The sequence below is a fragment of the Triturus cristatus genome, chromosome 12 (genome assembly GCF_964204655.1).
Source record: "Triturus cristatus chromosome 12, aTriCri1.1, whole genome shotgun sequence".
NCBI classification, from domain to species: Eukaryota; Metazoa; Chordata; class Amphibia; order Caudata; family Salamandridae; genus Triturus; species Triturus cristatus.
The window spans coordinates 748,073,396-748,097,447 of NC_140595.1; the positions used below are offsets into that span (position 1 = coordinate 748,073,396).

The 24,052-nt window shown below is 47.3% G+C and overlaps 1 protein-coding gene across 1 annotated transcript in view; it reads right to left on the bottom strand.

Annotated features, from left to right (window-relative positions):
* Positions 1-5,173: 5,173 nt before the first annotated feature.
* LOC146782677 (extracellular calcium-sensing receptor-like) overlaps positions 5,174-24,052 on the bottom strand; it is a 121,760-nt gene continuing 102,881 nt past the window's right edge. The window contains exon 7 of the mRNA XM_085637175.1: positions 5,174-6,087. Within this exon, the coding sequence (XP_085493301.1) occupies positions 5,174-6,087 (914 nt within the window). The remainder of the gene's footprint in view (positions 6,088-24,052) is intronic.

The window sequence follows — 24,052 nt, forward strand, 5'->3', positions numbered from 1 at the left end:
CACTGTGACCATCTACTCCAATGGCACAGTCCTGATACAAGCCAACAACGGCAATCTAGAGTCCTTTGACACCCTATTCCCATCTCCCCGGAATGCCCCCTCTCACGCACTCCTCCCCTTCACGCCCCTACTCTTCCCCCCGAAGAACCTGACCCGCCATCAGAACTCACCCACCTTTCCGGCACTCCCTAAAAATCACATATGCCCTTCACCACGCGACATCACACTCACCACCCCAGGGAGAACATGACCCCTCTTGTTTCTCCCTCCGGCTCTCACCCCCACCCGCCACCTGCCCTCCACCCACATCAATCCACCTTGAACAACTTGAACACTCAAGCTCTGATGGCCAACCACCTCCCCAAATCCACATGCAATAAAACACCAACACCCCAACACGACCCCCGCCACCCTGCACTCACGGCCCCACCTAGACCCCTCACAGACAACACAACCATAATTAGGCTACCCAACACCCTGAGACTCTCTTCCTCCAGACCTCCCACAGACGACACAACCACAACAAGACTACCCCACACCCCAAGACTCTCTCCCCCTAGGCCCAACAAACCCACACAGGACCAGTCCTGGTACCTCAACGAATTAGAGAATGAGCAGCGACTCTCCCTGCTGGAAACCCAGATAGCAACTGTAATCCAGGGCTTCAGTGAAATCCTAGCCAACCTCGATGCGCCCCACCAGCCTCCGTGTACCCGCTCCTTCACCACCCATACACAACAAAGGCCGCCCAAGGCTCCCCATCAGAGATGGATCGCTACCCCCCTCTCCAATCAGACACAGAGACCCAAAAGAACTAGAGTCGCAATGTCTGAGAGTGAAGCGGCAGACCTCGCCTCCTCGTACGACAATCCTATTACAGCCACCCTCCAATCCAATATCCAGGTGATTACCAGACTAGGAAGAGACCAGGCCCCTCCGAAATCCCCCAGACCCCCGACCACCCGAACTATCATCCCCACGGCCCCTAAATGAAGAAACCCAAAACAGAGACGACCCCCACCAACTGCATGCTCAGTTTTTTGCTCACAAACTGCAGATCAACTACCAAGCATGCCACAGAGCTAGCAGAATCCATCCCCACTCACAACATAGACATACCATTCATCACCAAAACCTGGCTAAATGATTCTTCCCTACTACTCCTGGACACTCTCATCCCCCCAGGCTTTACAATCACCAGCAAAGACAGAGAAGACCAAAGAGGAGGAGGCATAGCAATCATCCACAGAGACAATATTTTCGTGACGGAAACAGACTCCTTCAACTACAACACCTTGGAATGCCTAACCGTCAACATCAGCACTAGCAACAACAAAACACTAATCTGCCACCTTATCTACCGCCCCCCAGGCAACTCCACCACCTTCACTGAACACCTGTCTGACCTGATTGCCCACTGCTCATTCCGAGATGTGAATAACTTAATTCTGGGTGACCTCAACCTACACTGGAATGAAGAAAACAACCAGCTAACCCAGAACCTGAATGAGCTGCTACCAAACAACAACCTTACCCAACACTGCACAGAGGAAACTCACAAAAAAGGAGGAATCCTAGATGCTATTATTGCCAAAGGCGACACAGTTACTATAAACCACTCCCTGTCTGTGGACTGGTCAGACCATCACTTAATCGTCTTCCACCTCACTCAACCAATCGCTTTCTAACCCCCCGCCCAAGAACATCCCAAATGGACCAGAAACCTCACTCAGATCAACATGACTGACCTGGAGGAAAAGGTCAACTCCCTCCTCACTACCTCCACGGATGATCTATCCACTACAGAACTCACTGCCCACTAGAACACAACCTTGACATCCCTTTTAGACCAAGTAGCTCCCCTGAAACTAAAACAAAACAGGAACATCCCATCTAGATCCTGTTTCAAGTCATTACCAACGAAAGGAGACAACTTAGAGCCACGGAAAGACTATGGAGAAGCAACTCCTCCACAAGCCTACTCGAACAACTCAAAGCAGCTCAAAGAAAATACAAAAAACACATCTGCAGCGAAAAATCCACCCTTTTCTGCTCCGCCCGGGACAACGCAAAAAACAGACTCAATGAACTGTTTACAATCATCAAGCAACAAACCTCCAAGCCCCCGGAATCCTCTATGCAGGCCTCCAAGGAATTGTGCAAAAACTTTGCCAACTTCTTCGAACAAAAAAACACTAAGACTGAGCTCTCACTTGACATCAACACCAACCCTGCCTGCAAAAGCCTGCCTCCAGGTACAACAGAAAGCACTTGCTTGCACCCCATGAAAACATGGAAGTCCTTCAACCCCATCCCAGAAGCCGAGATCCTCAAGCTAATCTCCACCTCTAAACCCGCCTCTCACATCTTCAATCCTATTCCCTCCCAATTGAACCGAAAAACTAAACCTGTCCATAGCCCCGTTCTGGTGCAGGATCATTAACAGCTCCCTGAGAACCGGCATCATACCTGAATGCCTCAAAGTCGGCCAAGTAACGCCACTACTAAAAAAACAGGCCTTGACTGCAAGGACCTGAATAACTAAAGACCCGCCTCCAATCTCCCCCTCCTATCCAAAATCCTCGAAAAATGCGTCCTCTCACAACTGACTCAGCACATGGACAACATCTACCTTCTTGATCCCCACCAATCGGGGGTTCAGAAAAAACTATAGCACCGAGACTGCGATCCACAGCATCACAGACGATATCCACAAATCGCTCGATACCGATCAATGCTGCCTACTCATTCTCCTCGACCTATTGGCAGCCTTTGACACGGATGATCAACAACTACTCATCAAGTTCCTACAAGAAAGGATAGGTGTTGATGAGGTGGTCCTCCGCTTGTTTACCTCAGACCTACACCCCGACAGCAGGGGTGTTCCCCAAGGTTCAGTGTTCTCACTACAACTGTTCAACATATACATGGAACCCCACACAAAAAAATGTCAACATCCCCTTCCACCTATATGCTGATGACACCCGGATCTATCCAGAAACCTCCTCCCTAGATGACATCCTCAGACTAAATGACACTCTAAACAAAATCCAACATTGGGTGTCTCAAAATCACCTAAAACTCAATCAAGACAAAATGGAGATCCTCCTCACCTCCAACAAAGAAGAGAACCCTCAAATTGCAGAATGTCTTACAGCTATGGATGCTCTCAACTGTAATCTAACTCTGGCTAACTCTGTAAAATCACTAGGAATCACCCTAGACCCAAAACCTGACATGGCCAATCACATCAAAAACTCTACAAAAAGCGCCTACCTCAACCTGAAGCTTCTCAACAAAATGTAACCATTCATCTCTACCAAGGATCTCAAACAAGTCACCCAATCACTGGTGCTATCCAGACTCGACTATGGGAATGCAACCCTAACTGGCACCACACAATCCTACGTAGCTCCCCTCAAAACAGCCCTCAATGCAGCAGCCTCAATGGTCACTGGAATCAGGAAATACGATCACATTTCACCAGCACTAAGAGAACTAAAATGGCTCCCAGTTGAACAGCGTGCCAATTTCAGAACTGCCTGCCTCATGCACAAAGCCCTACACACAGGAAAAACTGACTATCTGGCCGCCAACCTCAAGAGGGCCGGTCAGACAAGAAACCTCAGGAGATCCAACACCCTTCTTCTCATCCCTATGAAAACACGCAAACAAAAAAACGATGCTAGCTGCTTCACAGGAAACGCGACCAAAATCTGGAACTCCATCCCAGCAGATATCAGAACTATCTCGTCCTTCACAAAATTAAAAAAACACCTAAAAGCCCTCTTCCTCAACTGCTCCTTCCCGAATGGATAGCCACCGCCTTCACGCTAACCCCGACTCCGTTTCTCTCTGACTTTGTATCACATAGACCTACCTCAACTCATTCCAAGACAATTGTGCATACAATGAGGTTACCTCAGGACTCACATACTACCTCAATAATGCATACAATGAGGTTACCTCAGGACTCACATCCTACCTCAATAATGCAGAGCACACTTGGACTTCCGAATCTTTTTGCATAAGACTGCTCTACTATATAACTCTTGCGAAAAACTGTTGTAAAGCGCAAGTCCGGCGCAAGTCCGGCCAGCGTTATATAAAACTGCTTAAATAAAATATGTAAATACTTGGCTTATCATTTTGCATGTCCTATAGTCTACATTTGTATAGCCTGTATGCCTGATAAACATTGTAAAAAGGTATACACATAGCTTTGCTGGCCTCTGTTAATATGCACAATCAAGTATTGATAGATGCCTATATGTTGAGCTATAAAAATGCAACATTGGCTATGTCAGTTCTTGTTCCATTATGTTATATTGTTGCCTACAAAGAAATGTATTGTACAAGTCAGGTAGACGACTGGCCTTGTTAAAGTGTAAGATTATTTTCTAGGTTATTGAACTATTCAATGATTAGCAGACTCAAGTCCGTTAGCTTCACAGACAAATGCTTCTCGTTGAGGAAGAGGCAAAACTCAAAAGTGATAAACAATGGGTACATAGACCATCCTCAAAACAGTATCTCTGTGGTACCACAGAAAGATAGGCCTTCAAGGCCAAACAAAGTTGCCTTGGTGAGTGGCGTTGGCATTTGGATACCTGATGTGTGGAGCCGTATGTACAAGACATAGGGTATTAAATTCAACCATCTGCTTAGCTGGGCATTTAAAAGAGTGTCATCAGTGGAGGAGAGATGCTATTAGACCTCTCTGAGTCATCAAAAAATTAGCATTTTCTCTAAAGGCTAATTGTGTGAAGTATTATTCTTCATACCCAGATTGCCCCTTCTAAAAATAGAAAATGTTAACACTGAGCCATGTTTGTTGTTTTCATTTCTATTTTTGACGTCTGTAGAACTGTATAATAAACAAAATGTTACACCTTCTCTTTTCCATCAATTAAGTATTGACCTAGTATATATGATCTTTATACTGAGCTGCCAATTGACAAATGATTGCCCACATGACTGATTAGCTCCACATCCTTCTTTACCATTAGGCTGCACACCTCAAGTGATATCCAGCAAAATCACATTTTTTCATTACAGGGTTAGAAACTAAGGGGAACAAATAGCAGATGGACTGAAGTTGAGTTGAACAATTGGAATGCCGTCACGAAAATGAGTGACATTGGGCTGAAGTGCAGTCATCATAGGAGTCTGTCTATGTTTGTTTTCTTTGAACTTTCCTTAACAGATGATCTCTTGTATTCATTTCAGGCCTGAACAATATAATAAAACACTTGGGAAGAAATATACAGATCAGTATTCCTGCACTGGAAGAGATGATTGCAAAGATTTCCATGGCAGTTGTATATTTCCCTTGTGTGCTCAAGTGTCCGGGAACGAAGGACACCCACACACTAAGGAAGACAAGCATGCTGAAGGTGATCCATTTGGCCTCATTAAAAGTATCGGGCAAACTTCGTGATAGAAATGCCAGAACAAAGCTGCCACCGGCCAACATCCCCATGTAGCTCAGCATGCACCAGAAGGCAGTCTCTGAACATTCATTACACTGCAGAATGATTGTCCCAGTCTTTATTTTCATGTTGTTTTCTGGGAAAGGAGGGCAGAGGAACACCCAAGTGGTGCAAATAATGACTTGAACAAGTGTGCAACCAGAGACTGTAAAGATGGAGACCCAAGGACCCAACCACTTCCTCATGTTACTGCCAGGCTTTGTAGCATTGAAGGCAATGACCACCATGATAGTTTTTGACAAAATACAAGAGATACAGGCAGCGAATATAACACCAAAAGCAGGTTGGCGAAGCACACAGGTGATTTTCTCTGGTTTCCCAATGAAGAAGAAGGAGCAGAGAAAACTGAGCATCAGAGCACCAAGGAGAATGTAGGTGAGCACTTGGTTGTTCGCTTTAGCAACAGGAGTATCTGCATACTTAATAAAGATAATTAAAATGAACAATGTCTTCAATGAACAAATTATTCCTACCAAGACCAAAACAATACCCAAAAGACTATGATAGGAGAGGAATTCTGTTTGCTTAGGGACACAGGTGTTACGTTTGTCATTGGACCACTGATCTGATGGGCATTGCTGGCATCCTCTTGCATCTGAAAGACAAGGTCAACAAATGTAATTGATGGTAAAAAAAATGTTTTAACATTATTCTTCATGACATCCGCTCTGAATGCTAATGGTTCTGGTATGTTAAGTCACTTAGCATCTCGAGATTATGTGTAAATTGCAGTTTTCCACATTTTCTTCTTCCATTAACCAGCCACAGAGCAAATTATATATTGGTCATTTCAGAAAATACAGCCACATTCCAGAGTTGTCTAAGTGGCACCACAGTAATTTATAAAATCCTCTCTTCTTTATGCACTTTGAAGACAAATCAGGTATATCTGAAAAAGATAGCAGCAATGAACCAATAGGACTGTGGGCAATTCATCTACTTCAGGCTCTTCCAACGAAAGTTTGTGTGCTACTAGTAGCTCTCCAGCTACCCGTATGTAGCTCTCCTTCATCCAGTCTAGCCTACTAAATTAGAAGCTTTTGCTTGAATGAATATATGTATACCAGAATTGAAAAGTGTGCATTAGAGACAAAAATGTGTGTGTTTTCAGAAAGGATAAGCTGATGCTTGAGTTTCCAAAATCTATTTAAAGCTGAAATTTGAGTGATAAACCATGCCGTGTTGGGGAGGCTTATTGCTAATACTTTTGCCTTGGAGCCAGGGGCCTTTAGGTGATGGTAACTTCATGTTTCTCCAGTATAGTCAATGCAAACTCACAAAACCTTAATTTTTTTTTTTTACATTACTGCTGGCAGTCCTGTCTGATGCACTGAGGTGATCACTGCAGGTCATTTCACATAGGGTGTCCTCTAACGTAATCTCCTCTGATATGATCACTTTCACAACACTAATGATATTAGTAGTTCTGCATAAGATCTCCAATTTTAGAGAAGGTTGGAGACCCCTGATCTACCCAATTGTGACAATTCCTTATTAATTGCCCTGCTCATTAACAATGTTGTGATTAGTTACTGGGACAGAATCTTCTCATTAGAGTATTAAATTCTAAAATAAAACCAAAAAGAATATACCAAACGTCCTCGTGATGATTTTAATTTGTCAGAGTTTTTCTTACAGTTTCTTTGAATATTGCACTTGTGGATTGAGTGTGGCTCATCGGCTGCTGATGCTATACATGGATTAAATCATAAATAGAACAGAACAAATATTCCACAGAGCAGAGGCATATTATATGAGAATGTTGACTGCTAGAGATATGGTCACTTTTAAGCAGCATGTATAAGAATGTCTGCAAAAAGAGAGCTTGCTAAGTTATTAACCCGCTTGGCTCACCGAATTAGGAATTCCTATGTATCTCCAGACAAAATATACTGTGAAAAATGATTTATTAAAATAGAACTCAAACTCATTCAATTCCTAGTGGAATCTTGTTTGTAAAATGCTATGCACTAGTTCACAAACCACATTTTGTAGTACTTTAGTACTACCAAATGGCATTCACAATCCTATAAGTGTAAATTTCCACTTCCACATCTCCTATGATTTCTATGTGGACATCCTGACACATGTAAGTTTACAACTTGTTACTAAATGCGAGACTGACCAGGGGCATACCTACTATGATATGGGGAGGTTAGGGAGGAGTAGGGAGGAGTAAGTAGAGGTTGGAGGAAGTATAGGGAGTGACATGCACCCATCCACATAAGAGTAAGCCCCTTGCTATTCACAAAAGGCTAAAATTACTACAGTAACAAAGAGATCTACAGCAGTATTAAAGTACTTTAGTTCAAAGATGGAATGAGTCCAGCACTGCACATGGCCAACCACTGGGACTGAAATGCTCACTATTGACAATAGTGGAGGTAGGGACTTAAAATAAAGCTGTATAGGACATGGGTACTCGCAAACATTTTCCCAGAAGCCAAAAAGTATGGTCCGTAATCTGTCTGAGGGCCGCACTGAGGCCAGCAGGCTGGCGGTCGGGGTGAGGGGTGGTATACTTTGGGGGCTTTCAGGGAGGCAGTAAGTTGGGCATAGGGGGAGAGAAGCATATACATTTAGTGGCCTAATTGCACAACAGAAAACGTGGGATTAATCCTGGCTTCCCCTTTCACCAAGTTATGTAATCCTATCCAATTTCTTTATTTCACTATTCCTCCTTTTTCTTCACTATCACATATAAGAGGACCTCAAAATACATGACTTTAGAATGGGGGCTATACAAAATTTTCTACTGTGTTTGATTTGAAAAACTATATTGCTTGTCAGGAATAATTTTAAATTCATGTTTGAAACTATCAGTTTTAAAAGAGAATAATTCTCCATGCACAGATATAATCTAATGTACTAAGGGGAAAAGGTTCTGCTTGTTAATAAAATACACTTTTTGAATTTGGAAGAGACTTTATCATATTTTACACTTTTGCTGCACAATTTCTTTAAAAATGAAGGTGGTCCTCAAGTTAAGCGCAATACAGGGCAACCTATTTAATTCCTTTCTTTAACTTCAATTTACCTTTAAATAAATGCTGGTCTGATTATTTAAAATCCTTTTATAGTTTGTATTGATTTGAGGAAACAGCAGACCAGTGCAGCTGCTGTCCAGGGGACCATATGTAAAGGTCAGTAGAGCTACGTGCGGCCCCAAGGCTGTACTTTGAGTATCTTTGCTACAGGGAATAATGTTAAATTTAATATTTGAAATAGTTGCAAATATTAAAAAATATAATTTAATGTTAGAAAATAAATACATTTAAAATGTATTTATCATTTAATGACAAATGTTTGTAAATGTACAAATGATTGTAATATTACTTTGTATCAAAATTTTATCAAAGTACGTATACATACATTTAAATAAATATTATTGCACAATAATATATATTTGTACTTTAGGTTGGAATATATGTTTTCATTTAATTCAATATATTTAAATGAAAAACATATTTAATTCAAAATTAAGTTAATATTGCTGTAGCATTGTTTAATTTTATTTGATATTTGAAATAAATATAAAATGGATCTACAATAATATTTTAACATTACACTATTTTTACAATTTTTTTCAGTTAAATAAATGTTTTTTTCCCCTGAACTTTACCAAAGGAAAACTCCACATTTGCAGTAGAGATATCCCTATGGTAAAATCAGGAAACATTTTAAAAACTTTATAACATATTTTTCAAATTTCACACTTTATTATATTGGGGGAAGGTATTTAGCTCAGGAGATACAGACAATTCTTTATTAAAGGTGGTTTCACTTTGACTGGAAGAAGGTCATTACTCTGTATTATGCAACTTACAGACATAGAATAAGTAGAGGGGAAGCATGAGGAGAGGATAGCTTGAATAATTCATTGTTTGAGCCTATTTGCTATTAAATTGGTCTCCTTTGTGAAAAGCTGTTCCATTAAATGGAAATACTAAATAAAAGAATTCCTCACAGCAGGAGATCTTCATTATACATGTTAAAACTCATAGTTATACAAGTAAGAATGCAACAATTGTCAACACCTACTAAAAAATAAATAACCTAATGTGTGATGATAATTGCAAAATGATTGTAATGGAATGTGCATGTTTTATTATGGATTTTCACATATACCCCAAAACTAATTTATGATAGTTTTAATTGACAGAAAGTGTGGTCCAGACTTTGGATTAATTTTGATCTGCTTCTGAATATTGAGATAATAGTTGTAAACCAGAAATGATTCGGAACCCATTTGAAACAGATGTCAATAGCCTTAAGTATGAGATGGGAATTTGGACTACTGGTAACGCTAATTAGACTCAATATTTGAAATGTTAACCAATACCATGTAAGATCAGCAACATTACTTTATTATCAAATTGTTATTTTTGATTTGGGCTACATCATGTGTTTCTTTCACAATATCAATATTAAAAGAACTTATTTCCAATCTGATGAAATCATAGCTGAATAGGTAGATACATATTCAAATTATTGTAGAGCACCGCATCCATATTGTACCATAAATGATGGTAACCAGTATTGATAGAATAAATAATGGCAGATGCTTTGTATCCTCAAAGATTTGCTTTTAAATTCAGAAGCTAAAGAGCTTGAAACATTTTTGTATCAAGTCTATACACCACATTCTTTAAAAGGAGTTCATAATTGCCCAGAAATTGAGAAAATCGCAGTATACATACATTAACTTTGATTAGAGAAAACCTGGCATATTAGTAATATTTACTAATTGATACATAAGGATACGGTGTCCCCTTCCTACCTAGACTGCACCGGGCTGGGTTGAGGGACACCGCTTTGGGCCTGATGGAGTCCTTTCTCTCTAATAGATCTCACATCGTGAGCTGTGGTCACTTTAGGTCGGGCTCCATCCAGCTACCTTAAGAGGTGCCAGAGGGTTCCTCACTTAGCCCGACTTTGTTCAATCTTTATGTTCCCCCTCTGGCTAAATCTATTCGATCCTATGGCTTCCAAGTATTATTTCATGCGGAAGATATGAACATTATTGTATCCATTGTCAACGATGTTCCTTTGGTGGACGAGAGGTTTAAACATTGTATGGTGAACATTAACAAGTGGCTTAAATTAAATACGAACAAGACTGAAATCTTGTTTTTTGGCGAGCAAAGATCGGTATGGTCAGAGCTGTGGTGGCTCCCCCTCCCTGTCACTGAGGCTACAAAATTAGGGTGATCTTTGACACCTCCCTTTCTTTTGACACTGAGGCTAAGGAAATTGTCAGTTCTTGTTATTTCACCATTAAAATAATGAGGAAGGTCTTTCCTTCCGTCCCTGCCAAACGTAGAGTTGCTGTGGTCAATCACCCATCTGTTCTGGATGTCCTTAAATGTCTGTCAATCAGAGAAGGCATCCACTCTTTGCACTAGCGGCCAGTAACGAGGCTTGTGAAGTTTAAAGTGCTTTGTCTAGTTCACACTACTCTCCATTGCCAGTGGCTGATGCATTTGAGAATGGCCTTGCAATGGAACAAGTCCAATAGACAGTTGAGGTCTGCCTCTCTTAAAAAAGTAGAGGTAGAGAGATTTCGGAAAAACAATGGGGGGGGCGCATCCCTTCCACTTGGCTGCTTATATAATATAAATACTACTGAGAGATATGGTGGCTGAGACTCACTGAGTATAATAATAGTCATTAAAGTTCACACATTTTCAAATAGTAATATAAGTCCATGTAATTTAAACAAAGCATGATTAAATCTCTAAAATGTATTGTTCATTTATTAGCCCTTGCAATGCTTTTTGAAATAACTGATTTGGAACTATTACTTGTTCAGTCTTTGAAAAATTAACTTAAAAGAGTATGACAAGCATATCGGCATGAACATTATATGCAGCTTACATGTGTATATTCTTTAATAAAAATCAACAAATACTTCAAAAATAAGTTTTAATCCTATTCAATAAAGTATATTGTGTGAAATCATTCCATTTTATAATAAGGTGTTAAGATTTCTGACAAGATAACTTTTTTTATACATCTCCCACATTACACTTTGCAAATCTTAAAAAATATGTTTCTCTAGAATAATAACTTATTTTTGCAATTAAGAAAATTACAGAGGTTGGATCGTTTGGTTTACCTTCACTACACAACAGGTTATGACAATTCTCATAAGAATTATTGTTCCAAAACTTTAATTCTCTTTCAGTCATGTAAGGAGATCCATTTGCCGATTCCGATCCTGGAAAAACCGGGTACGAACTGTCGGTCGGAGCGTTTTCTCCGTCCGACGCGTACCCGGTTGTAACAAAATACAAACATGGAAGTACGATTCGCACGGAAATACAATTTCCGTACGATTCGTACAAAACACCCACCGACGAAAATATACAGACAAATGTGATTCGTGAAAGCGCCGACGTGACGCCGGGACGCATGCAGCCTGCGTTTCATGAACCAGGAAGTACGATTCGTACCGACGTCCTCCTGCACGGAGAATAATTTCCGGCACCGAAAAACTGCTGGGAAAACAGGACGACGCGAACAAGGAGTACCTGCACGCGACGGACAGACATGGACCCGAACCTACGTGTCATCCCGGCCCTCATAGCAGTCGACCTCCTCTACAGGTTCCGACGCAGACGCCGCATAAGGTTAGAACAACAAAGGGGGGGGGGCAGGAGCAGGGGCAGGCCACAAAACCCCCACCCAAGTCACACAGCACACATGCCCTGGACATACCTGACCCCCAGGCCCTGGTCACTACGAGGGGGTGGGGGCATGTCCAGCAAAGCCAGCGTCCGCCACAACGACGCAAACCGGCAACACAACAATACAGGTACGTCCCGTACCCACGCCTTAAGAGCGTGGGTACGAGTCGTACCACGCCCACACCTACGTCACCCCAACAATGGCAGGACGGCTCGTACCCACGTGGCAAAGGCCTGGGTACGGGCCGTGCATTCTACAGCGTGGGTACGGATATGTATGGACCGTACCCCCACCTGCGTATGCATGGAGCGTACCCCCACCACAACAGTGTACATACGGACCGTACCACCCCCCGTATGTATGGAGTGTACCACCCACCCCAACAGTGTATGTACGGACCGTAACACCACCCCCGTATGTATGGAGCATACCCCCCACCCCAACAGTGTACGTATGGACTGTACCCCCACCCGCGTATGCATGGAGCGAACCCACACCTGTGTATGTTCGAAGCATACATATGCTGATATAGGAGGGTTGGGTGCAGAGTCCTCCCAGCAGTGCCCAGACATAAGAGGGATGGGTGCAGATTCCTCCCAGCAGTGCCCGGACATAAGAGGGGTGGGTGCAGATTCCTCCCAGCAGTGCCCAGACACAGGAGGGGTGGGTGCCTAACACTACCAGCAGTGCCCGGACATAAGAGGGGTGGGTGCAGATTCCACCCAGCAGTGGCCAGACATGAGCGGGGTGGGTGCAGATTCCTCCCAGCAGTGCCCGGACATAAGAGGGGTAGGTGCAGATTCCTCCCAGCAGTGCCCAGACACAGGAGGGGTGGGTGCCTAACACTACCAGCAGTGCCTGGACATAAGAGGGGTGGGTGCAGATTCGACCCAGCAGTGGCCAGACATGAGAGGGGTGGGTGCAGATTCCTCCCAGCAGTGCCCGGACAAAAGAGGGGCGGGTGCAGATTCCTCCCAGCAGTGGCCAGACATAAGAGGGGTGGGTGCAGATTCCTCCCAGCAGTGCCCAGACACAGGAGGGGTGGGTGACTAACTCTCCCAGCAGTGCCCAGACACAGGAGGGGTGGGTGCCTAACACTCCCAGCAGTGCCCGGACATAAGAGGGGTGGGTGCAGATTCCTCCCAGCAGTGGCCAGACATAAGAGGGGTGGGTGCAGATCCCTCCCAGCAGTGCCCAGACACAGGAGGGGTGGGTGCCTAACTCTCCCAGCAGTGCCCAGACACAGGAGGGGTGGGTGCCTAACACTCCCAGCAGTGCCCGGACATAAGAGGGGTGGGTGCAGATTCCTCCCAGCAGTGCCCAGACATAAGAGGGGTGGGTGCAGATCCCTCCCAGCAGTGCCCAGACACAGGAGGGGTGGGTGCCTAACTCTCCCAGCAGTGCCCAGACACAGGAGGGGTGGGTGCCTAACACTCCCAGCAGTGCCCCTGGAAAGAAAAGGGTGGAGTACCCACAGACCCAATGCCCACAAATGTCAGTCAGGTGCACAAAGACCCTGCAGTACATGTACCACATGCGAGGCTGGGAGTACACACATGCATAGCGCCTAAAAGAAAACATGTCCACATGAAGTCATGTCAACAGTCTACATACACAAGTACAGTGACCACCAAGGATGCCACGAATGACGCAGGTGGAGACATCGCTCGGCATGCATGGCCAAAGTTTAACGAGTCCGTCACACACCCAGCCAATGTAGACACAGCTCAGCACCACAGATTGGAATGACCCTGCAGGGAAGACGTCAGGTTACACAGAGGAAGGAACACACCTTGGGACGATGTCACCATGCAGTAACTGCTTACATGAACAAAGTTATGTAGCCAACAGCTTGTGATGGCACACAGATACCAGGGTCCACCCTATGACCAGCACAAGACTACATTTCCCACACACCCAACACATTATCACCACCCCAAATCATGGAGCAGGTCCACCAACAGCAATACCAGATAAACAGTAGTGTTCTATTTAAAAAAAAAAAATAGCTTTATTCAGCAGGATGTAAGTAATAATCCTTATAAATGTCAATATATACAAGGGCCATAGGGCAGTCCATGACTCCAATCCGGATGGGGGACACAGTGGGACGCGTGTCCCCTGGCTTGCCTGCACAGTCAGACTCCTTTGTCTTCCACAGGGGGAGGGGGCATCATGTGGGGGGGAAGAACCGGGCACCGCAGGGACAGGAGGGTCAAGGGTAGGCGTCGTGGGTGCAGGGACGGAGGACTCCACCACAGGGGGTGGGGCAGCGCCAAAGGTGGAGGTCAGGATGGCGCTGCACACCTTAGCAAGGTCCCCCAGCGTCTCCCCTGCACCCGAAGGAACCACAGGCCCCAAGGAGGGGGGGACTCGGAGGGATGGGTCGCAGCGCCACTGCGGGAGGGTGTGGACAGGGGGGGGATTCAACTCCCCTGCCGGTGTCCTGCCTCCACCGCTTGCGGGGTGGTGCCACACTGGGACTGATGGACAGACTGGGCAGGACTGACCCTGTATCCGACTCTTGGCCAGGAAAGCTGAGGGGAGGGGATTTGGAGGGAGTGGATTTTGTGGAATGCGGACTCCCACTCTGGCTGCGTGTCTTACGTTTGCCCCCCGACCCAGTGGGTGTGCCTACTTCACCCTGTGTGTGCGTGCCAGAAGGTGTGCATTTGACCTTCCCTGCTGGTGTGGTGCCTGTGTCTGTTGTGGTGGGTGCATGCTGATGTCTGGGTGTACGTGGGACAGGCATGAGAGTGGGAAGTGTGGATGGGGCAGGGGTAGGGGGTTGGACGAAGCGCTGCAGGAGACCCACTGCTGCAGGTAGTGTCGAGTCAATGGACCTCAGCAAGTTGCGTTGGTCAGCCTGCGATGATAAAATGCCCTCCAAGTATGCCTCCATGTTGTTTAGCACTCGGCTGTGGCCATGGAGGACATTAAGCATCGCAGCCTGACCAACCTGCAACTGCCGCTGGATGTCCGCAGACTCGGCATTGGTGGCAGCAGTGGAGACAGGGGCAGGGGGCGCGGTGCCTGGCAGGAAGGAGACATGTGGTGACCGAGCACGCTGGGAAGGGACACGAGCAAGTGGGAGGCGGGTGATGGCAATGGAGGCGGCGGGTAGAGATGTTGTGCCGCTGTCAGCTGGTGGAGCAGCCTCCGCCCACTCGGAGAGCTCAGCCTTGGACCCGTCAGCTTCATATTCTGTGGTGGCACTGGACAGGTCCTCCGCCTCACTGCCCTCCGCCTCAGTTCCACTCGATGTGCCAACCAAGATGTCACTGCTGGCACTGGTGCTCGGTCCCTCGGCACGGTCTGTGCTGATGTCTCCATCCGTGTCCCCCGACGATGCTGTGGGCAAGGTGAAGAGACAGGAATTAATCATACACCTGTATACATATGTCACATGAGTCCAATCTACATAGGTTACAGTGCATAGCCTGAAAAGAAAGATGAGTAACATCTACAATACAAGGTACATATGTAGGCCCTGCAACACACAGTTGGTTGACCCACCATGCCACTGAGAAACTATGGAGATCATGACACAATTGCAAATTACATGAAATGGATTTTGACAGAGGAGCCAGGCTCTGGGGACAATCCAGCACAGCATCTGCACCACACAGCGTTGCGGAAAATAGGGATGAGCAGGGACCATCTCCATGAACTTGAGGCACATGCTGCATAGGTAATACTGACAAACATGCCCACCATGACTGGGTCACTGCACCTTGAGTGTATGTCCAGACAAACATCACACACTGGCCAGACCTAGCAAGGAGATTTCAGGTTTTGACATGTAGGCCTTGCCCGCACCAACCACCCCCTACATGAGACACGTTGTTGAGACACAGGAAGCACTTACATCTCTTAGTCTGGGTGAAATACACATGGGCTGCAAAGAATCAAGATTGGACACAAAATACCCCAGGTGCGCCTGTCCAAATATATCATGTACAAATGGGCATCATCAGATGATTGTAACAAGACACACAGGCACTGGCCACCATGAGTATGAACAAGGAAAATCAGGTCAGGCTGTACAGTGGACACTTGTAGTACATTTTACGTCAATATACATGGTGCCAGGGGACAATGGCACAGAGCACAACCTATGCTGTAGACACTGAGAGTGTCCACATTTTGTGATGACACACATGACACCTAGGAAAATATGCCCCAGGGGACAGTAGTGGCCACACAACTCCATGGTCCTGAATGGGAATGACTGCAACACACGCCACTATCCCTGCACTATGCGTATCGCACACTCATGCACATCATGTCACAGGCCACAACATAGGACATGCGTGCTGTAAGGCATTACACTTGAGAGACATACTCCCATGTCTGGACTCAGCATCAGTGCCAACTGACATGGAACCCACAAGTACTGAACTGGATAGGGCACAGGCAAGGTCCCAAAACCTGTTACACACCACCCCCACACATGATGTTACAGGCATTGGTCACGTGGATAAACTGCCAGCCTAGATAACCTTGTGAAAGAGTGACTACACACAGACCAGGGAACACATGGCAAGGAGGGGAAGGGAGGCAGGAGAGCACCGCTATACTGTGGGTAACAGGATCTGCACAGCACATTTAAACCCTGGCAGTGTATCCATGCAACTGCGCACTTACAAATGCTGGTGACACACAACAAACACACATGTACCTACCCCCTTCCTGCTGCTGCTTCTCCCGTAAGCGCCTGTCCAGGTCTGGAAAGACCACCGCCAGCACACGCTTGTGGATGTGGGTCAGACGGCGGCGCCCACGGTTCTTATGGGTCTCAGGTGAGTCCCCCAGCAGGACCCGTGCGATCCTCCGTGTCCAGCACCGGATATCCTGCCAGCGTTTTCTCACCTGGGCCAGGCGCCGCTTGCGACCCTCCGTCCTCCTCACGGCACTGACGGCGTTCATCCAGATCTGCTTCTTGGCAGAGGCACCTACCTGTGAGGATGAACAAGTGACACTACATCAATACACCTGGCACATGTCACAGAGACACATATTAGAACAATTTTGCTGGTTACAACAAGGCATAGTATGCAGCCAAAGCATTTCTCCTTTGTCATAGGGACATTATCCTCTGGGGAAGGGCAAAAGCACTACGTGCCATTGAAAGTACACAGGTGGAATGAGGGAAACGACACAATCAATGATCCAGGCTCACACTGTGCATCAGAAGCTACACCAGGATTATGTGCAGCACCTCAAAGCAGTCACATGCCACAGGCCACTGATGCTACCTCAGCAGAGTACACAGACACACACAGGCACAGGACATTCACCTGCCATTGGCAACTGCAGCTACAAACCTCACTCTGCACATGTGCCACTAGACTGGGTGGGGTAACAGGTGTGGGGATGGCTCATCACGGCAGACACACATCACTGTTCCCTGCTCACAGCAGATAGCCAGGGTATACCCATCCCTCATGCAGCTGGGGTGCTACACTCCACATATGCACCCACCCACATGACAGGGGACTTACACACACACCGATGTCCAGGGTACGAACACATCATGTGGACACTCTCAGCACAGCTGCACGACACAAACACACATCTGTGGGTACAGTCACTTGTCACACTGGGGTGACCACAGAATCACATGAGGACTGTAGAAACAACATTCCCAGGAGGATTAGAGAGGCAGAATGTGGCATGCACCATGCAGTGATTATCACTGTGAACACAATGCAAGTGAGGACAGCAGACATGCACCACAGCATGTTCTGGCTGGGAGACATCAGGCATTCCCCCCCTGGGACCCACTCTACAGTACAATGCATGTGTGTCACACCTGGACACAATGCCAGAAGTGACAGTCACAAAAAAGAGACACAGTCTGTGCTAGTGCACTCACCTGATACCCTGGCCGGCCATACAGCATGGGATACTGTGGGAGGATGACATCCAGCAATGCCAGATTCTCCTCCAGGGTGAAAGGCTGGGCCCTCTCCACAGACCTTGACATGGTGCCAGGGAATCACGAGCAGCAGCAGTGTAGTTGAATCCAAAGATGTGCAGGCAAGTGCTCTCTCATGGGACCTGGGTGCCTTTTATCAGCCCTGCTGGCCTGTTGCATGCACAGGAGTACAGAGTGATTGGTCACTCACATTTGCATCCTATGTTTCCTCCAATCCCTTTAAACCTACCCCTGTGAGGGGGTAGCAGTTCTTTTACAAGTCAGCATGATGTAACGTCAACAACCACTTTGCAACAAAGTAGATTCTTCCAAACCGACTTTTGCAGGCCACCAGATTAAAAAAATTCAAACTTTAAACTCCGTCTCCATGGCAACCAGCATTCATCTCTGGCTTTATACTTTATACTTGTCCCTCATGTGTCCTCTATGTAATTAGGATATTCACACACAGGTACGGTGCGTTCCGGGGCCCTAGGGCACCCCTAATGCATAGCAATGGCCCGTACACGCGTGTGTACGGTCCGTGTCACTATGGGTACGCATACGCGAGCAAACCCATAGTGATACGGGCCGTACACACGCGTGTACGCTCCCTATCACTATGGGTTTGCTCGCGTATGCGTACCCATAGTGATACGGACCGTACACACGCGTGTACGCTCACTATCACTATGGGTGTGCTCGCGTATGCGTACCCATAGTGATACGGACCGTACACACGCGTGTACGCTCCCTATCACTATGGGTGTGCTCCCGTATGCGTACCCATAGTGATACGGACCGTACACACGCCTGTACGCTCACTATCACTATGGGTGTGCTCGCGTATGCGTACCCATAGTGATACGGACCGTACACACGCCTGTACGCTCACTATCACTATGGGTGCGCTTGCGTATGCGTACCCATAGTGATACGGACTGTACACACGCCTGTATGCTCACTATCACTATGGGTGTGCTCGCGTATGCGTACCCATAGTGATACGGACCGTACACACGCGTGTACGCTCACTATCACTATGGGTTTGCTCGCGTATGTGTACCCATAGTGATACGGACCGAACACACGCCTGTACGCTCACTATCACTATGGGTAGGCCTACGGCAGTACCCCCATAGTGATAGTGAACGTACACACGCCCTCAGAGCGAATGTACGGTGTCTTTCACACATAACAGTGGTGACAGGCAGCACACAGACAGGAATAGAGCTGACATACTTGTCCATGGATGGACATCAAGGCATTGTCTGTGCAGTACTACATGTGTGGGGCACATGTGTGAAAGGCTGTGATGTGGCACATTACTCCTGAGTTGTGAAGGCAATAGATGTATGATGAGATGTTTACAGATGTGATGTGTGAAGGTGCACTATGTGCCAGACATGCCCTTCACTCCTTTGACATGTGTGCATGTCGTACAGAACACTTGAGATAAGCGTCACTGGCATGGCACAGTCAACAACACACGCAAGTGTCCCCTGATGCCCGCTACAGGGGTTACCACACCTGACATGTGACTACCCACGTTGCACGATGTGACTATGTCATGTATGTGTGGTGTGTTCCCATTAGCTTGATGTTGGTGTTCCCTCAAATGCATCTGCAGTTGCTGCAACCAACATGTGCCTGTGTGTAGATGGCCATGGCACAACGTTACGCACACCAGGCCACATGTGGTATTGGATGTAAGGTGTGTATGTATGCATGGGACACGGAGTAGCGTAACAAGGACCTGTCTGCATACTCTCAATCTATGTGTGATCAGTCATGACATGTACACCTTCATGGCAAGGTGTGTGGGCTGTCCTAGTGTTATGTCATTTGACCTGTGGCTCTAGTTTCCCGCTACCTGTCTCTGCAATCAACATCCTACATCTGCTGATATGTTGATGTATGTCACTCCTGTATTGCGTCTGGCTGTTCACTTACACTGGGACACAGCTAGTCCCATGCCATGGGATGTGGAGGTTCACAATCCCCGTGTGTAGCTGGGTCTTGGTAGGAGTGTCACCTGGCAGCCATACATGTCCAGGGATGTAGCACATACCTGACTCCATATGTAGCATATGTGTATTGACAGATTAACATGTGCTCAGTACATAGAAATTGTTGTTGTGGTGCACTCACTCTTCCTTGTCACTTCCAAATTACTGCAGTGCGCCGCCTCTTCCCCGACCAATTCCGGACTTGGCTGACATGCGGGAAAATGACTGTATACGCTGCTACCGCTTCCCCCAACCGTTGATTGAGGAGTTGACGGCAAGGCTGGCACCACACCTGCAACCGCTGCACAGGTATCCTACGGCACTGACACCCAAGCAGAAGGTAATGGCAGCCCTACATTTTTTTGCCACGGGTACCTTTCAAAATACCATAGCTCATGTTGGTGGCATGTCCCAGACCATGTTCAGCCGTGTGCTGCATGATTTTTTAGAGGCCATGTTGCTTCACCTGGATGAGTTCATTAAGTTCCCAACTCCTGAACAGTTGACAGGTGTCAAGCGTGGATTCTATGCCCTGGGAGGGATGCCCCATGTCATTGGGTCCATAGATGGGGCACATGTGGCTTTGGTACCACCACAGGCACAGGAGGTAGCCTTCTGTAATCGCAAGCACTACCACTCCATCAATGCCCTTGTGGTGTGTCTGTCAAACATGGTGATTTCACATGTCTGTGCTCGTTTTCCAGGATCAGCACACAATGCCTACATCATGAGGCGTAGCAGGGTGCCTGAAATGATGACACAGCTGCGCAACGAACGAGCATGTGTTGTTGGTGGGTACACCTTGTCTGTCCTGTATTTTGCGTAGACTTCCTGCCCGACTGCTTCCCCTGTCCTAATTTTGTCCATGTGTTTTCCAAGTAGGGGACGCTGGCTATCCCAACATGGCATGGCTGATCACACCTCTCCGCAACCCCAGCATGCCGGCCCAGCTCCGCTACAACACCGCCCATGGCTGGAGAAGGCGAGTGATAGAGAGGACATTTGGCCTCCTGAAGAGCCGATTCAGGTGCCTACACAAGACCGGCGGCGCCCTCCCATATGCCCCGGTGAAGGTCTGCAAAATCTTCATGATCTGCTGCATGCTGCACAACATGGCAGTTGAGAAAGCTGTGCCACTCATCCTGGATCAAGATGATCAGGACCATCCACCCGTGGAGGACGAAGGGCTTGGCAATGGGGCTACTGATGTGGAGGATGTGGAGCCGCAAGAGGACATCCGGAGTCGGCTCATACGTGACTTCTTTGCTTAGTGGTGAGTAACAGTGTCTGAGTGTGCACGCATTGGTCCTTGTGTGGCATGTGTTGCAATGTGTGTGTCCATCTGCATGTATGCCACGTGAGTCAGAGGTGTGTGTGGATGTGTCACTCGAGTGATGGTGCCAGTGATGAGTGTATTTCCGCAGTCATAATTGTGACCTAGCATGTTGTCATCCTTATATGTGTCGAGTACATGCACATGCAAGTGGATGAGCTTTTTGTGGCTGACTTGTTGTGTGTCTCTCATCCCCAGGTACTTGCACATGCCGTCTGCTGGTTGCATTGTTGTGGCACTGCTATTCCTCATGGACACGTCATCGTGTGCTGACTCAGCGTTACACGCACGGACAAGTTTGGAAGTCTCCTTAGGGTAAGGGATGCATCAGGGGTGTATTGGGTGTGGCAGTTGTTTACGATGTGTGCACACTGCCCTTGTCGATGTTTGGTTCCTCTGCAGACATGTCGCATCACCATGGGACACATGACATGTAGGTGGATTCACCTGAATAGATGGTCAGACTTGTTTACAGTTATCTGTAATGGGATAGTGGATTGTGATGAAGGCATCAATGTGTGTAACACTGCCCTCGGACACATACGGTTTGCATTGGCTTGACATGGTGTGGGACTTCCACATCAGAGGATCAATGGTGTATGGCAGCCTCTCCGTGAGCAGCAGGGGGTGTTTAGCTGTTTCCCGACACTTGTGTGCCAGTTCCATGGATATCAAGCATTTGTGGTGCAGAAGGGGGGTGCCAGTGTTGGACCCACATGTTACTCCACATGACCTGTGTATGTGTACTCCGAGTTGCCTCTGCATTCCGGAATACATGACTAATAAAGGTGTCCCTATGCCTCCAAGGTGCCTCTTCTCAGTCAATGCTGGTGTGTTGCCACGGTGCATACGGCATGTCTGGCATGGTTCTCAGTGATAGTGGCTATGTGTCTATGTGTAGAGTAGCAAGATGCAAGCTGTTTGTCTGGGATTAGACTCTGTATTGTGCATGATGTCCATGACTGTGTGGGTATTGTGACATGTGCCATCCCCATGCATCCAACATTGGCCAGGCCACCATTCTCTGCATCCACCTGACTCAAGCTTGCAGGACATGGTTCTGCCACCTGTCTACACATACCTGAGTGCCCCCCATGACACTCCACATGATCCCTGACCTCTGCGCATGACTGTTGCTGTACTCAATATGTCTGTCGGCACGGTTGTGCGGCCACCCCCTCAGCTGGTTGGGCCCATCACGGGTGTGTATGGTGCTCCATGTCTGTGTTGCCTAATACATTGTGACCCATGTGTGTCCTGTGCCAGACTCAGGCCCCAGGGTATGGATGGTTGAAGTCATATGAGAACTCAGGCATGGTTAGACTTTACAAGACACATGTAATGTAATAATGCAAAATGTAGGCATCATCTCTTGCTCGTATAAGTTTTTATTTGTGTTGGGGTACGTGTTGGGGGGGGTATGACAAGAGTGGCTTTCCTGGTTTGTGGAATCCAAAGTTCACTGGGGGAGTTGGTATCCTTGCCATTGGAAATCATCAGAGTCCATGCCACAGTGTTCGTCAACATTGGTCAGACAGTGACCAGCAAGTCCATGTGGCAGAGAATGTCATTTGCTGATGTGCTGCTGTTGGGCCAGTGGGCCAGGTGCCAGGCCAGGTGTTCTGGGAGATGGTGCTGTTGTGCCGACCCTCATGGTCTTTCCCGTGGACGACCCGCCCTCCTGCGGTAACCCTCAGAAGCAGGCCGTAACGATGCTTGGGATGCCCCGTCGGATGTATCCTCCTCCTCCTGATCCCTCCCTGTGGGTGGTGATGTTCTTCGCCTGGTGGCACAGGGAGGGTTGCCCATGTTGTCGGCTATCCGACGGAGTGAACGGTTTATTCCCGTGAGCACCGTCACGAGCTCAGCCTGTCTGTCCTCCATCCGTCCTTGGTGTCGCATGTTGCTCCGCATGTTGCTGGGCCTGCTGGGTCTTGATCTCCTCGAGGGTCCCCTTCATCTCGTTGAGGGTGGACACAACCTGGCTCATGCCCGTGGTGTCCTGCCGGTATGTGTTCAGGATGTTACTTAAATGTGAATATACCGGTTCCGCAGCCAACTGGTCAGGCTCGTGCCTCCGCCGTCCTCCACTCCCACCACCCCTGCCCACTTGCGCCTGGCCTGCCCTTGTGGGCACATCGGGTCTCCGGGACCCCTGAGGGGTGGCATTTGCGTTGTCGCCTGCCTCCTCCTGGGTGCCCGGTACACCGTGTCCCTCCTGGTCAGCCTGGCTGCGTTGTGGTGGTGGGGCAGGGATCCTGGGTGTCTCCTGGGATGTGGCAGGAGTGGGGGTGGTGGTTGGCCCAGTTGTACCTGACGCAGGTGCTGCAGGTGGTTGGACACCAGAGGGGCCAGGTTGGTCGGGGTCGTCCACAGAGTGGTGAGAGTCGCCGCTTCCGGTGGGATCGTCATCCCACAGAGCCAGGTCCTGTGAGTCTTCCCCCCCAGTGTTGGGGGGTGATCCACGACATTGACCTGTGTGTGAGAGAGACAATGTTATTTTTGTTCCATGCAACATCCATGTTTCATTCCTTTCAAAGTTGGCACATTTCCTCTGGGTATTTGGATATGTCTTGCATTCCACTCACAGTGCACTTGTGCATGGGTA